The sequence below is a fragment of the Microcaecilia unicolor genome, chromosome 9, assembly GCF_901765095.1.
Source record: "Microcaecilia unicolor chromosome 9, aMicUni1.1, whole genome shotgun sequence".
NCBI classification, from domain to species: Eukaryota; Metazoa; Chordata; class Amphibia; order Gymnophiona; family Siphonopidae; genus Microcaecilia; species Microcaecilia unicolor.
The window spans coordinates 61,520,247-61,536,044 of record NC_044039.1 but is presented as its reverse complement, the minus strand read 5'-3'; the positions used below and the strand labels follow the sequence as shown (position 1 = coordinate 61,536,044).

The window sequence follows — 15,798 nt, the reverse complement described above, 5'->3', positions numbered from 1 at the left end:
TAAATATATATGCCTTATTAAGCTGTATTAATCAAAGATTTAAAATGTGGTAAATATACCGTTGAAGACTTCTTCCTTTTCTACCTACTATGGAATTTGTCGCATATAGAGAACATAGCTAGAATGTTTCCTCTTATAGCTTTCCATAGGAAAAATGTATTTAAATTCAGGTAGCACCTCAATAATAGCAGCACAAAATCCCTTCACCTCCAGGTACTTTGTGAAGTTACAGAAAATCCTGCAAAGAAGCTTCTTGAGTCTGTTACAAACCTTAACCAATTCTGAATACAAATGCCAATAACAATACCTTTAAAAAGGCAGCAGTGAATACACACAACAGCAATAGGCATCTCATTGGAAAGGCCAGACAAGTCAGACTCCTAGATCCCCCACACAAACTACATGCCAGCAAAATCTCTCACCTGCTGGTTCACATGCAGAACACAGACCAACCCTCATCAATTATAGAATTAAGGACCAAAAATCAGAAATTGTCTTGTAGCCTGGCATCAGTCCTTCCCTTCCTTACCCCCCTATCCATCCTTGTAGCCTGGCATCGGCCTTTCCTTTTCATATCCCACCATCCAGCCCTTCTACTCTACCCCCCACTATCCATTCCCATAGCCCAGCATCAGTCCTTCCCTTCCCCACCATTCATCTGATAACTAGGTATCTACCCCACCCCTCCCTGCACGCAGCCTAGCATTAGCCCTGTCCTACCCCCTTACCCATAACTCCCTAGTATGGCATCCCCTCACCCAGAAACCTGCCCACATTAAATATAAAGCTTTTAAATAATAATAATAATAATATTATTATTATTATTATTACCTGGGCACTGCAGTGACTTTCCCCACCCAAAAACCCACCAACATAAAAAATACAACTTCTTTTTAAAAACTTGGGCATTGAGCCCAACCCCACCCAAAAACACATTTAAATTTGTTGGTGGGTTTCTGGGTGGGCTCGTCACTGTCTAGGGGGGAAAATGGTATATTTAATGATTTAAAAAGTTTTTTCCTCTAGGCAGTGAATAACCCACACCCGCCAAGATGCCCACCACCAGCATTACACTGTACATTTAAAAATATATATTTTACCTGGGCAGCTGGGCCTGAGTTTTCAAAAGTTGGGTACACGTGGTGGCAAGTATCTCAGACAGCAGACTGTGCTGTGCTCTGTGTACTGGCTGGGTCCTGTTCCTGTTTGGGGCCACAGAGGAGTTCTGAGGCCTTGAGGGCTCAACTAAAGGCTGAGTGAGCTCAGCAAAGGCCCAATAACATCTTCTCCAGCCCCTCTAGCGCCACACCACCACTGTTGCCACTGAAGCTGTTGAGCGCTCTGCTGACGGTCAGTAAGGATGCATGTCTTTTTTTTTGTTGTTACATTTGTACCCCGCACTTTCCCACTCATAGCAGGCTCAATGCGGCTTACATATTATATTCAGGTACTTATTTGTACCTGGGGCAATGGAGGGTTAAGTGACTTGCCCAGAGTAAGGAAGAGGGAGTGATCAATGATATAAAATACAGAAGAAAGGTCAAGGAAAACAATCAAGAGAGGTACGTATAGAGTCATTGAGGGCTACAAGAGTCGTCTCAGTGCTATGTGAGTGACGAAGGTTGGACTGATATGGCTGAAGGGCGTTTGTTCTAGAAGACAGTCAAATTAGGAGAGAACAAGCTTCTCAAGAATTTTAGAAAAGAAAGGGAGATTACAAATGAGGCAGTAAGAGGCAATGGCAGGGTGGAGACTGGGTTTCTTGAGCATGGGATGCACTAAGGCATGTTTCCAGGATGAAAGAACTGCGCCAAGGGAGAGGCTAGCACAGAGAATGGGAATGAGATGTGGAGTAAGTAATGGAAGGAATTGACTAACTGAATGGGTGGGCCAGGGGTCCAGCCGGTTAAGAAGCGAGATTAAGAGAATGCACAGAACAAGATAGTGAGGCTAGTGATGGAAGTTTGAAAGTGCCAGGAGCCACAGAGGGCAGGAGAAGGGGGAGATGGAACAGTTGTAGAAGTGGAGGAAGAAACAGAAGCTGGACATGGAGGTATCTATAAAGGTGGGGGGAGAGACTGATGGAGGACATTTTACTCATCCAGGAATCTGCCAGGGTGGAATGTGGAAGAATAGAGGGATCATAGGACGGGGAGCTGCAAAAGCAGGGGAGAACTGGTGCAGGATACAAAAGTCAGCCTGTGTGTAGTTTGCAGAGGCAGAAATGCAGCGATTCAAATACTGATGTTTAGACTTGAAAAGTTCTGAATAGAACAAGCAGCGTAGTAAGTGAAAGTGGTTGCTAGAAGCAGGGGTGGGGTATTTACGCCAGAAGAATTTAGCACGCTGAATGTGAAGTCGGAGGAGGTGGGGACTGGTGGTGAACCAAGGAGTACGCAGGAAAGAGGAATGAGAGACTGGACCACGGGGGGCATTGCCTTACCCCTCCAAAGGCCGGCACCACAAGAAATTTCTGCTGCCAGTGCTGCAACACTGGCGGCAGAAATTTCCTTGTGGCACTGGTCTAAATGCCGCGGGGAACGGGGGTAAGGCAAGGCAGGCATCCTGACTGACGATCGGTGTTGGGGCGAGAGAGAAGCAGAGCACTCAACAGCTTCAGCGGCAGTTGTAGCAGTGGTGGTGCGGCGCTAGAGGGGCTGACTTCCTGACCTGCAAATCTGGCTGGTAATCGGTCGCAGCCTCGCAGGTAGTTGAAAATAAATGGAGATGAGAGCTCCTGTTTTTTCATGCTGCGTGTTGACAGCATGTGTGGCTATGAGCAGAGTCAATGAGGCTGGAGCCCTGGCAATTTCCTTAACGGCTGTGCACTGCTCCCACTGCAGCCTAAGACGGAATCGATTGGAGGATCAGGCAAAACTGGGTGGGCCTGAGCCATGATTGGGTGGGCCTGGGCCCACCCAGGCCCACCCGTAGCTACGCCCCTGTTCTACAGTACAGTCTCGATTATCCAACCTTCAACAATCCAACCATCCAGCATATCCAACAGATCCCCAGTGAAATCACGCGGCTTATCTTTCCATGTTCCGAACCCGGGACCCTACTTTTACCACTGTTGTGAACTTGGACCCTGCTTTTACTGCCTTTTTTTCTGTACTGTTTGACTTCTCTTTCTGTTTTCCGAACCCAGGACCCTACTTTCACTACCGTTGTGAACTTTGACCCTGCTTTTACTGCCTTTTTTCTACATTGTTTGACTTCTCTTTCCGTTTTCCAAAACTGGAACCCTACTTTTACCAACGTTGTCAGCCGGGACCTTTGTTTCTGCATTGTTTGAGGGGTTACCATTATTTTCTGTATTATTTGACTTTTCATTTATCCAACAATTGGTCAGTCTCGTATAGGTCCGATAATTGAGACTTTACTGTATTTGTAGGAGTTGTGTTTTTAATTTATGGTGCCAATATCCCTGATTCTAGTACTCTTAACTTCCCAAAGGAATGATTCTTCTGTATTATTCAGATATCCATCATCTCATGGCATTTTACTCAGCTTTTCCAGGCCTAATTGCATGCAGGACATATCTTCATTCCTTGGTGAGTGGACATGTGGATGTGCATCTCTGTGACAATGTTTGTGGAATGATGCTAGTGTTATTTTAGTTTTTCTGATGATGCAAAACCTTGTGCTACCATGCTTTAGGTTGTAAAGACTCATGTTGGGTGCCATGTTTTCTAATTCTAGAAATTATTAGGAATTTAGAGGCATCAGGAAATAGAGTAAGTAAATAGTAATTTTGATATAAAAGACAGTATTAAGCACAGTATATTCAGTACCTTATTATAATTTTCCTGCTTGCTGTAGATTGCTGACAAAAGTCGATAACATTCAAGACATCCCTTCTCCTCTGCTGTAATCTGATTGGCCATTTTTTCAGCTTCATTTGTTTCACCCATTATAGCTAAAACCTGGGACTACAAAACACATTAGATTAAGCAATTGCTGTCTTACACATAGATACACACACACAATTCATTTTTAATATCAAAGATCTTAAGGGTGCTCTTTTAATGCCTAATATATTGTACAGTAAAATGTTACTGCTATTAAACATTATTTATTGGGTTTCTTTTCTTCTCTATAATAAAAAAAATGAACTCAATTTTACATATTCAGGGGCTAATTTTATATCAGGGTGCCTATCAGGCTTAATTTCGAAAGAGAAGGGCACCCATCTTCCAACACAAATTGGGAGATGGGCGCCCTTCTCTCAGGGTCGCTCAAATCAGCATAATCGAAAGCCGATTTTGGGCGTCCTCAACTGCTTTCCGTCGCAGGGACGACCAAAGTTCATGGGGGTATGTCGGCACCGTAGCGAAGGCGGGACTGGGGCGTGATTAAGAGATGGGCGTCCTCAGCCTATAATGGAAAAAAGAAGGGCGTCCCTGACGAGCACTTTGTTGACTTTACTTGGCCCATTTTTTCTTGCGACCAAGCCATGAAAAGGTGCTCGACCTGACCAGATGACCACCAGAGGGAATCGGGGATGACCTCCCCTTACTCCCCCAGTGGTCACCAACCCCCTCCCACCAAAAAAAAAAATTTTAAAAATATTTTTTGCCAGCCTCAAATGTCCATGAGAGCAGTATGCAGGTCCCTGGAGCAATTTTAGTGGGTGCAGTGCACTTCAGCCAGGCGGACCCAGGCCCACCCCTACCTGCTACCCTTGTGGTGGTAAATGTGAGCCCTCCAAAACCCACCCAAAACCCACTGTACCCATATGTATGTGCCCCCCTTCACCCCTTATGGCTATGGTAGTGGTGTACAGTTGTGGGAGTGGGTTTTGGGGGGCTCAGGTAAGGGAGCTATGCACCTGGGAGCAATTTGTGAAGTCCACTGCAGTGCCCCCTAGGGTGCCTGGTTGGTGTCCTGGCATGTGAGGGGGACCAGTGCACTATGAATTCTGGCTCCTCCCACGACCATAGGGCTTGGATTTGGTCGTTTTTTAGATGGGCGTCCTCTGTTTCCATTATGGCCGAAAACTGGGGACGACCATCTCTAAGGTCTCAACATTTAGGTTGATCATCCGATAATACGAGTTTCCCCACTCCTTTGCCGGGACGTCCTGCGAGGACACCCTCATGAAAACTTGGGCGCCCCGTTCAATTATGCTCCTCCATGGGAAAGTTCCAAAAAAGGCACGTACTGTATGCATTTGTTATGTAGGCAACACTGAAACCTATGTGCTCCCAGATTTATCCTCTGTAGCATACAAATTCTCACACAGAAATTTATACCTACTGTGAAGGTGTAAATGTATATGTGCACTCTATGTGGGTAACTTTATCAAGGCTTTTTTGCATGTATATGTATGCCAATACTATTTATAAAAATACCCTTGTGTAAAACAATGCATGTACTTTCAAATTATTATGCTATAGGAAGGCTGGTGTTAGACATTCAGTGGCCCAGGGCAGAAACCGGGGAGGGGACCCAAAAGCTGGCCTTCAGCTTATGCCTCCTTTAGCTTGAGGCAGGTTTGGGGCTGTGGTATGGTATAGACCTGGCCGTTGGGCATTCCAATGTAGCAAAAGAGTTGAGGTATTGGTAAAAGAATATTGTGGAGTGGAGTGTCCTGACATTATGTACTGTATTGGTGATGTACAGCATTGTTGACTTTCTGACTCTTTAAACTTTTGTACTCTGTTTGAGGTGTTTATTCAATATAATAAAAATATTTAAAAAAATAAGTAATAGCATAAGCAATGTCAAGTCAAATGCAAAGCACTGATAAGGAAGGCAAAGAGGGACTTTGAAAAAAAGAATGCAATGGAGGCAAAAACACGTGGAGGGGCATAATTGAAAGATCGTCCAAGTACGAATTAGGACGTTCTTACGAAAACGTCCAAAAATAGACATGTATAATCGGAAAATAGTGTGGGCGTTTTTCGATAATCGATTATCCCTGTAAGAAAACAATCAAATGACGAGCGCATAAGCGTGACTAAATTGGGCGCCCTAACACGGTCGATTATTGCAGGTGCAAACGACCAAATCACAAAGTGTGTCAAATAATGTACATAGGTGTATCGCAAGTACAGTACATGTTGTTCAGGCCATCCAGGTACGGGAAAATATGAGGAACGCGTATATGTGTCAACTACAGACATATCATGCTGCTCCACCCATACTTTCATCATATGTGCCCATCTGCATGTCCGGATCTGCATGCACTGTACACCTACTGAACATGCAGCTATATGCATATTGTCTATATGTGAAAAGGGTCGGGTGGGGTGCGTCATACTCATCTATATAAGGCATGTTCCACACACGTGCAGGCATGTGCATGTCAAAGACGTCTATGCTTACGAGGGCGTCCACTTGCTGATAGGGGCCATATATGGAATGGTCATCCATATATGGAGCTGTGCATGAAACGACGTCCCTCACGCAAAGTCGTCTATATAAGGCACTTCTTTTCCAACACGTGGAAAAATGGCGCAGCGACGGAAGCCGAACTTCGGGCAGGAGGAAAGTTGCTGGTGCGCCTGTGCCTAAGGCACCGGCACAGGCTCTTTGTGCAGCACCACCACCTGCCCCCCAGGCTCCAGGCCATGCGAGCCTGGTCCCGCATCAGGGACAGGCTGGAAAGGTAAGGTTATGGGCCAACCCCCCTCCCCTCCTGTACCTACACATATAACAGCTCTGTCATCAATGTTACCACCAGTAACTGGAGTGTCCATGCAAGGATCATGAGTAATATAGGAACATGCACAATCACTAATAAAATGTATGTTATTGAAAGGACGACCATTCCCACATCCCTACAAGAATGTATTTCGTTAGTTATGTGACAATTATATTAGTGTTATGTGACAATTTCGTTAGTTATGTGAAGGCCACATTTTCCAACTCCTCTTTGCAGCCTCTATGTGGCTTACAACGCATCCGAATAGTGGAAACATGAGACCAATGAAACGTATACCATACTTTATAACATGGTCATGATAACACATATAAAATAGTTTAACAAGCATACATTATAATGTATACAAACGGTACTGTCTGGCCTCATGCCCACCTCTCTGGCATCATCTGCATAGGAACCAACTCGGTGGCTGCTGTGGGTGCTTGACCACCCCAATATAAAATAAATGCCTTGTATGTATGGAGGGAGGGGTAATCTCCACTGGGGGTTCCACCCCCCAAAATGGTAAAAAGGTGGCTCCTATGATTCAGTACCAATGGAGGTGGTCCCCCCCCCCCAACACCGTTGACCCTCTCTCTCTGGTATTTGAATAGCAAATGAATGTGTGCAGAGGACAAAAAGGACCATCCCCCCCTGACCCCTGCTCTACAAACTTATATCTTACAGACGGTTTGGAGTCCACACACCGGGACCTGGAGTCCCTCAGGAGGCGGTTCCGCCGTGTGAGGCGGGAGAGGCCCGACCTCATCCGGGCGGTGCGAAGGCACCTCAGGGCTCGCCGTAAGTATTCAAAAACAGGACACCTGTACAGATTAGTAAATACATTTCTTGAATAATGCGAATGTGTTGTACAATATCAATTCCCATGTGCCTAATAGCCAACTAGTAAATAATAACATATCTGTCCCAGATCAAGGATGCAGGTTGCAGGGGTTCTCCCATGAGTGTGGCTGCAACTTCCGACCATCCCCCCGAGATGAATGAGATGATATGCCTCACTTTACTATTCCCCTTTCTGTGGTAGCTGATTAGTGTGTCCTGGTAGACCTGCCTGAGGCCCTACTTTTACTGCATGTCATGGCCTAACTCACATAAAAGTTTTGTGCTCAACACCCTTCCCACTGCCCCCCCCCCAATAAATCCTACAACAACTGCCCATCAACCCCTCATTGCATCTCACAATGCAAACATGCTGGTCAGCAATGAATTTGGTATGGCAATATGTCCTGTGTGGTGTGTGTCAGAGGAGGTTCCAGGGTTCTTTGTCATGTCATCTGATGCAGCTCATTCCCCATGGGCATAGGCTACGCCTTACCACACCCTGCCCCACGCCACCCAGCTACTGCACTATGCAAGCCATGTTGTATGCGCTGATCTCAATCACACTCCTTTTACATACACAGGGCTCCACCAGCAGCAAGCCGAGCGGGCAGATGAGGAGGGCCACCACCTCCAGGAGGAGGAGGAGGAGCAGGAGCAGGAGGAGCAGGAAGGGCACGAGGCGGAGGAGGAGGAGGAGCAGGAGGAGGAGGAGCAGGAAAGCCAAGAGGAGGAGGAGGATGAGGAGGCGCCGACGCCTGCACAGGAGGCGCAGGAGGAGGAGTCATTGGGCTCGGAGGAGGGGGTCCTCATCATAGATGAGGACTATATGGAGGCCCCCTCCCCACCTGTACCAGCAGCAGAGCTCTCTCCCTCCCCTCAGCCATCCACATCCCATGCGGCAGCAGCAGCACCATCACCTGCCCCACCGCCTTCCCCTGGGTCTGCTCCGTCCCCTGGGTCTGCTCTGTCCCCTGGGCCTGCTCCAAGCCCTGGGCCTGCTCCAGCCCGTGGCCCACCTCCAGCAGCCCTAGGCGCAGGGGCCATGATGCGCCTCCTGCAGCAGCTGGTAGATGGCCAGCAGCAGCTTGTAGTTGGCCAGCACCAGCTGCTGCAGGAGGTGAGAGCCCTACGGCAGGGCAATGAGCAGCTCCAGGGCCCACTAAGGGTACTGCTGGGCCTGCTCATTGCCCTGCTACAGAGGGCCTTAGTCAGAGGGCGTGCCCGCCCTTAATTTAAATTGGGGGGGGGGGCCTGTTGGGGGTGTGGGGAGTGGGTGGGGGAGGGAAATGTTGGGGTTCTGTGTGGGGGGGAGGGAATGGTTGGGGTTCTGTGGGGGGGGGGGAGGTAATTGGTGGGGTTGTGGGGAGTTGTGGGGGGGGAGGAGGGCATTGTTGGGGGTTATTTTGTAGGGGTGGGGGGAAATAAATGTTTTTCTTACACTATAACTATCAGGGTGTGTGTGTGTGTTTGTCTCCCTTGTGCATTACATATCAGCAAATAGTGCTGTTGAGTTGAGAGGAAGGAGGCAGCAATATGCATAGCATTAAATGTGCTGTGTGAATGAGAAGGTGATGTATGTCTGAGAATGTTGGCCATACAGAAGGCCACCTGTTCATTCCAACCTGCATGGCCATATGTGCAGGGGGGTTGGGCCGGGGAGCCTGGATGGATATTTGTGTTCATGAATACAAATGGCCAGCCAGCATCTCTCCCTCCCTCCCTTCCACCATACTGACCCACAACACAGAGTGCCATCAATAAGAGATTAATAGTGTACCACGTGTGATCTGCCAAGTAGACATTTCCACATAACCCCAGGTAGCACATACACAGTGTTTGCTGTGTGATGGTCACATATCCTTACCCACAAGCCACATTGGTGGGGGGGGGGGGGGGGCCCAAGAAGGACCTACAAACAGCTGGCTCATATTTTCACATTCAATACATCAGCTATGGTATATAATGCTGAGGAGAAAAGGGGAAACAATGGGAAACCCAATAGACGGATGGTTACTTCATCACAGTTGCAATGTAATACTTGTGTTAGAGAAGGGCACAAATAAAGATGGTGCTCATTATTTGCAGCTGTGATCACACTTTCTCCAGTAGTAGATCAAGGTGTGTTACATTCAGGTATTCTGGGTTTGTGTCAAAGTTTGTCCCTGAAGTGACTTGCCTTAGGTGGGATTTGAACCAGCAACCTTATGATTATAAGGCTGGTGCTCTAACCACTAGGCCACAGCAGACACCAGGCTTTAGCCACCTGCAGGTACTTTGGGTTGGGACTTGTACACACACCCCTCTCCCTCACCACCACGTCTTAGGCCTCAGTGGCAGTACCTGTAGCCACCTTGAGCATTTTGTCCAGGCTACCGATTAAAAAACAATGTTCATGTTCCCTACTACCTATGGAGGAATTTAGGAAGGTGTTCCATAATGTCCTAAACACATCCATTGCATAAATCATTCTCCCCTCCCCCGCCTATGGACCTTGAGAATGGGTGGCCACTTCATAAATGGGGACTGGGGTACACCACATAAACAAGGAAGATGGAACCTACCGGGAACCAATACAGCAGTTCCAACAGCTGGCCCACACCACTGAGGACCTGCCAACCCCACAGTACAGTGCACAGGAACCTGGTGAAAAGAGAGCTACCTAAGATCTGACTCCAGACTACATACATACAGTGAATGCACACTCCTTGACTATGAGCACAAAGAGAAGAGGTGGCAGACAAATGAGAGCTTACCATGAACGTCTGTTTCAAGACTGTGTAGTGTGCCTTTTATCTTCTGGAACATTAGCTGCACATCTCCCTAATTGAAATGACCCTTACCGAGGGGTGCTTGATTTGGGGCGAGTGTAGCAAATTCATGGCCCCCACACACTGCCTGCTACAACCAGGCAGAGAGAATGGGAGAAAAGAAGGGAGCATCAGGGGATGTGGAAGAGAGGAAACGGAAGGCGTGGTGGCTGAGGGCCAACAATAATCCCCCCCCCCCTAAATACACAGGTGTACCCAAGCATACATTGCTAAACACAAACCTTAATATAAGTGAGGGTAGAACCCTGTAAATGATTATTACGAACAACCGGCAAGGTCTCAGTGCAGGAAATGGCAGGTTAAATGGCAATGAAGACAGGGAAGGCAGGTGGAGACGCCCATACTTATCTACTCATAATCGAAATCATGTGCTCCTAATCGCTATCTCAGCTGGGCACGCTTAGGAATTATGTGTATAATTGAAAAACAAACGCCCATATCAGAAACGCCTATTCCCCCGTCTCAATGGGCGTTCTTGGCGACTATATAAACGCCCACTCCGTATTTTCGATAACCCCATTGGTACAATGCCACCGCGTATGCCCCCGACCCGGAAGGGTAATTTTTCAGAAGGTGAGGTGGAGCTCCTGGTGCAGGAAATACAACAGCGGCACCGGAGTCTGTTTGCTCCCACAGGGCAGAGGCTGGCTGCAACCACAAAGCAGCGCGAATGGGAGGCAGTACGGGACAGCCTTAATGCTGTGTTCCATGCTGGGAGAGACGTGGAGGATTGCAAGAGGAAGTGGCGGAAGCTGAGGAGGGATGTTAGGAGGAAGGCGGGGGCCAATCCCCCAGGCCATGACACAGCCAACCTCACCCCCATGGAGCTGATGGTGCACTCCCTCCTACCCCAGGAGGGCATCCATGGGATTGGCTCCCTGGACACCTCGGGCCAGGCTGAGGACTCAGGTAGGTGTTTCATTATGCAGTTGGGGTATCTGTTGTGCTGCAGTACACTTGTGTTATAGAAGTTGGGGCCAGGGGGAGGGAGGTGAGGAGTGGGGGGCAGGAGGAGGGAGGTGGGGGGGAGTGTCTCTGGCTGTCTTTATGTACATTAACAGGCCACCTTTATGATGCTGTTGTGACCTGATAACCCCTACTCACTAGCTCTGTACCCTTACTCCCTATCCCTACCGTTGTCATTGGGTTTCCTCTTACTTGTCCTGTGTGCGCATCTTAATTGAATTGTAAGCTCTATTTGAGTAGTGGTAGTGTTCATGTGTGTTATAGGAGCAGACTGGGTGGGTGCTGTGGGTGTGTGAGCACCCCCAATATTGAGGAAAGATCATGTAGCTGTGCAGGGAGGAGTTTTGTGCACTGGGCTTAGCACCCCCAATAATACTTTCCAGTTGGCTCCTATGGGTGTGTGTAGGTTACTACTGTGGCAGAACTTTGGGGGCCTTCCTTCCCTACTATTCCCTCCTATTTTCCCATTAACAAACTGTGCCTAGTTCCTTCTGTGACCTCTGTGCTCTACTGAGTGTGGGCCACATGCATTCAACTGAAGGAGCCTGTAATGGGGGTCATAAAGCAGTTCTATGCAGTCTAGCAAGTCAGTAGTAACACAACACATGCTGCAATGTTGTTCAATTTAACAATTATATAACAAACAGCTTGTCCACAACGTTGTGAGTGGTGTCCTTCTCTTGGCTGATCATCCACCACCTCTACCCAGCTGCCTGTGGGGCTCTCTCTTTCACACCCGTGTCAATTCCATTCCTCCTCACCATCTCTTTGCTGGGTCATCAGGTTGGGGGACATGCCAATGTATATGAATGCTGAAAGACAAAAGTGGGTTATTTGCACCAACACTATTCCTCACTCTTGTGCTCTACAGGTGATGACTCAGAGGAGGCTGGCCCTAGTGGCCTGCAAGGCCAACGCCCTACAGCAGCAGTCCAGCCTCAACCTCCACAGCCTGCAGCACCAGCAGTCCAGCCTCTGCCTCCACCCCCTGCAGCACCAGCAGTCCAGCCTCTGCCTCCACCCCCTGCAGCACCAGCAGTCCAGCCTCCACCACCTGCACCAGCAGTCCAGCCTCTGCCTCCACCCCCTGCAGCACCAGCAGTCCAGCCTCCACCACCTGCACCAGCTGTCCAGCCTCTGCCTCCACTACCACCTGCACCAGTCCAGCCTCTGCGTCCACCACCACCTGCACCAGTCCAGCCTCTGCCACCACCACCACCTGCACCAGTCCAGCCTCTGCCTCCACCACCTGCAGCACAGGCACATCCTCCACCAGCACCACCAGCAGAGGCCGCACCTCCAGCACCGGAGGACTTTGGTGAGGAGGAGGAGGAGGAGGGGCCAGCTCCTCGCCAGAGGCCATCCGGCCAAAGGAGGCAACTCCTGCGGCTGGCCACGGAATTACTACGCCACAACGTGCGCTTGGAGGAGTACCAGCAGCAGAAACTCGAGCTATAGCGCCAAGCACTGGAGGCATAGCAGCGAGCCCACCAGGAACTCCTCCAGGCGCAACGTGAAGGCCACCAGGAGGTGCTCCAGCAACTGAAACGGCTGGAGCAGAGCATCCAACACCTGCGCCCTCAGGGCACAGCACCTACTCCAGCCCCAGTGCTGCTGGAGCAGCCCCTGCCATCAACTTCCTCCTCCACTGACCACCAACCACCAGCTAAGAGGTGGGCGTTGCGATCATCGGCCTCCGCACCCACTCCTGCACCACCCACCAAATCTGCTCCCATTCTGGGTCCTGTGGCCAGACTAGAACCAACAAGGTGGCCCGATTTCCACAGTGCAGCCGAAGCCGCAGGCTGCCATGGGGATAGGGAGGAGGACACTGGGAGCAGCAGCTCAGAAGAGGGTGAACAGACTTCCGTGCAGCACCAGCTGCAAAGGAAGGCATGGGAGGGGTAGGAGGGGACGGGGGAAGGGAAGGGGAAAGTGATGGGACATGCTGTAGGGTGAGGATTGGTGGGAGGGGGTGGGGGGTGTGGTGGGGTTGACACAGTAACACATGCACTTAATGTAAATAAATAAATGTTCACTTACTTTCACCTAAAACTTGTTTCAATGAGTCTTTGTCTTGCTCTTACGCCAAGCTGGTAGGCATTGAGCTCTGCTCTGTGGGCTGGGGTGGAGGGGGCTCCTCTTCCAGCTCATCTGGGGCCTCTTCTGGTGGTGGCTGTGGCTCCTCTGGGAGAGGCTGTCCTCTGCGCTGGGCCAAATTGTGTAACATGCAGCACGCCACAAAGATCTTGGCCACCTTTTCTGGACTGTAGAGCAGCTCTCCTCCAGACCGGTCCAGACAGCAGAACCGGTTTTTCAAGAAACCAAAGGTCCGCTCAATGATCCCCCGGGTGCTGCGATGTCTCCTGTTGTAGGTTTCTTCTGCCCCTGGTTGTGGGTGGATCAGGGAGGTCATGAGCCATGTCCTCTGCGGGTAGCCTCGGTCACCTTTGGAGAAAAGCAGAATGAGATAGATGAGTGTGTATTGCTTGGAGCAGGTACAGGGGGGGCGGGGGGATTTGGATAGTGGGTTGTGGAGTGAGGTGGAGGAAGCTAGGGCGGAGGGTTGCCCAGTGGAGGAGGTATAGTATGGGTGGTACATGCATGTTGCACTTACCTAGTAGCCATCCACCAATGAACTCCCCTCGCTCGAACCTGCGGAAGATGCCCGAGTGCTGTAGGATGTAGGCATCGTGGGTGGAGCCGGGGTACCTGGCACACACGTCTAATATCTCCCCCTGGGCATCACATACAACTTGCATGTTCATAGAATGAAATGCCTTCCTATTTCTGTAGGTGGCTTCGTGTGCCCGGGAGGGTCTGAGGGCTACGTGTGTGCAGTCTATCACACCGATGACCGAGGGGAATCTAGCAAGAGCATAGAAGGCGGCCATGTTGTTTGGTGCAGGGCCTGGGGGTTGGTGGGGAAAGTGATGTAGTGTGAGGTGTGAGTTAGAAAGGCATCCAGGAACTGGGTGAGACAGTGTGAAATAGAAGCCTGGGTGAGGCCTGTGTTAGCAGCTAATACGGATTGAAAACTGCCAGTGGCCAGGACAGAGAGAGAGGAAGTGATTTTGAGGTGGGCAGGGATGGGGTTATTCCTACATGTCTGGGGCTGAAGGAGGGGTTTCAGCTGCTCACACAGCTGACGAATGGTGGCCCTATCAAACCTGAACCTTGTTAGACACTGCTGATCAGTGGCCGTGAATACCTCCTATGGTGGGTGGCCTCTTCGTGTAGCATGCATGCCACAAGTGCATTAAGTGCATCCATATCCCCACCACCAGTGCAAGTATTAGGACTAGTAGTCAAACACCAACACACACAGATCTGTCACTTCCAGCCACCATGCCCTCTGGCCACTCACTCACCAAACAGTACAGGAACACAGACAAACGGAGGTCAGGGAATAGAGTATACACGTGGGAAGAGTGAATAGGGAGGGATAGGGGGAGGGGAAGGGGGCGATGGAGCAAAGGAGTAGGAGTAAGGAACGGTCAAAGGGTAAGACACAAAAAGAGGCAGGGCACACAGACGAACGTCACAGGTACTCAACACGCTCGGCTTTCTCTCTGCAACCACCACTTCAGCTCTTCCACCAACAATGTCGCCACTCTCCAACTACGCACAATCGCTAATGGGTCTAAAGACGATTTCCCCCTTGCTCTGGTCGCTTTTATTTCGGGTCCATCATATTACGCCCATCTTCCCGCTCAACCAGAGCCATTTCGCTATTCGTTATACGTTGTACACGTCCACGTTGTATCACCGCCCCTAACACGCCCCCGACACGCCTCTTATTTGGACGTTTTTACGTGAACGTACGAGCGACATGGACGCACTGAAACATTCGTTTCCATTATATTGATTTACTCGTTTTTGTGAGATAAACGTCTATCTCCCGATTTAGGTCGTAATATAGGCGTTTTTGTCTTTCGATTATAAGCTGGATAGTAAACATTTTTTTAGGTATATTAAAAGCAGGAAGCCGGCGAAAGAATCGATTGGACCACTAGATGACCGAGGGGTAAAAGGGGCGATCAGGGAAGACAAAACCATAGCGGAGAGATTAAATGAATTCTTTGCAGATCCAAGATGGCGACGGTGTGACTTGCACCGACAGACGCGTTCTGAATAGTGCTCAAGCTGACTCTGGAAAGAGCCTCTTACCTGCTGTTTCAGATGGGTAAGAGACGAGGGAAAGTCAGGGAGATTCCCTCTGCCCCAGGCGATAAACCCCTGCTCCAACAGCCGACGCTCGAACACTTTGGAATTGCGTCTGGCTCAGGTATGACCTCTACTACTGCTGCTGGAGTCCGCCCCTTGGAGCCCACCACCAGTGTCGACGGGGCTTCTTTGAGCCCTGTCCCACGTAGAGCACCACCCCAACCAGGAAGAGAGAGCTTTGTGGCGAGTCCTGTTGCTTCAATCCTGTCAGGTGAAAGGAGCATTCAGGGAGGGAACTTGCTCGAAGCTGGAACAAACGCTGTAAGCTTGAATATTCCAGAGGAA

General features: G+C 49.6%; 1 protein-coding gene across 1 annotated transcript in view; it reads right to left on the bottom strand.

The window, feature by feature from the left end:
* Positions 1–15,798, bottom strand: part of TMTC1 (transmembrane O-mannosyltransferase targeting cadherins 1) — a 1,359,696-nt gene that overhangs the window by 134,510 nt on the left and 1,209,388 nt on the right. The window contains 1 exon segment of the mRNA XM_030213674.1: positions 3,795–3,932. Coding sequence (XP_030069534.1) covers positions 3,795–3,932 — 138 coding nt within the window.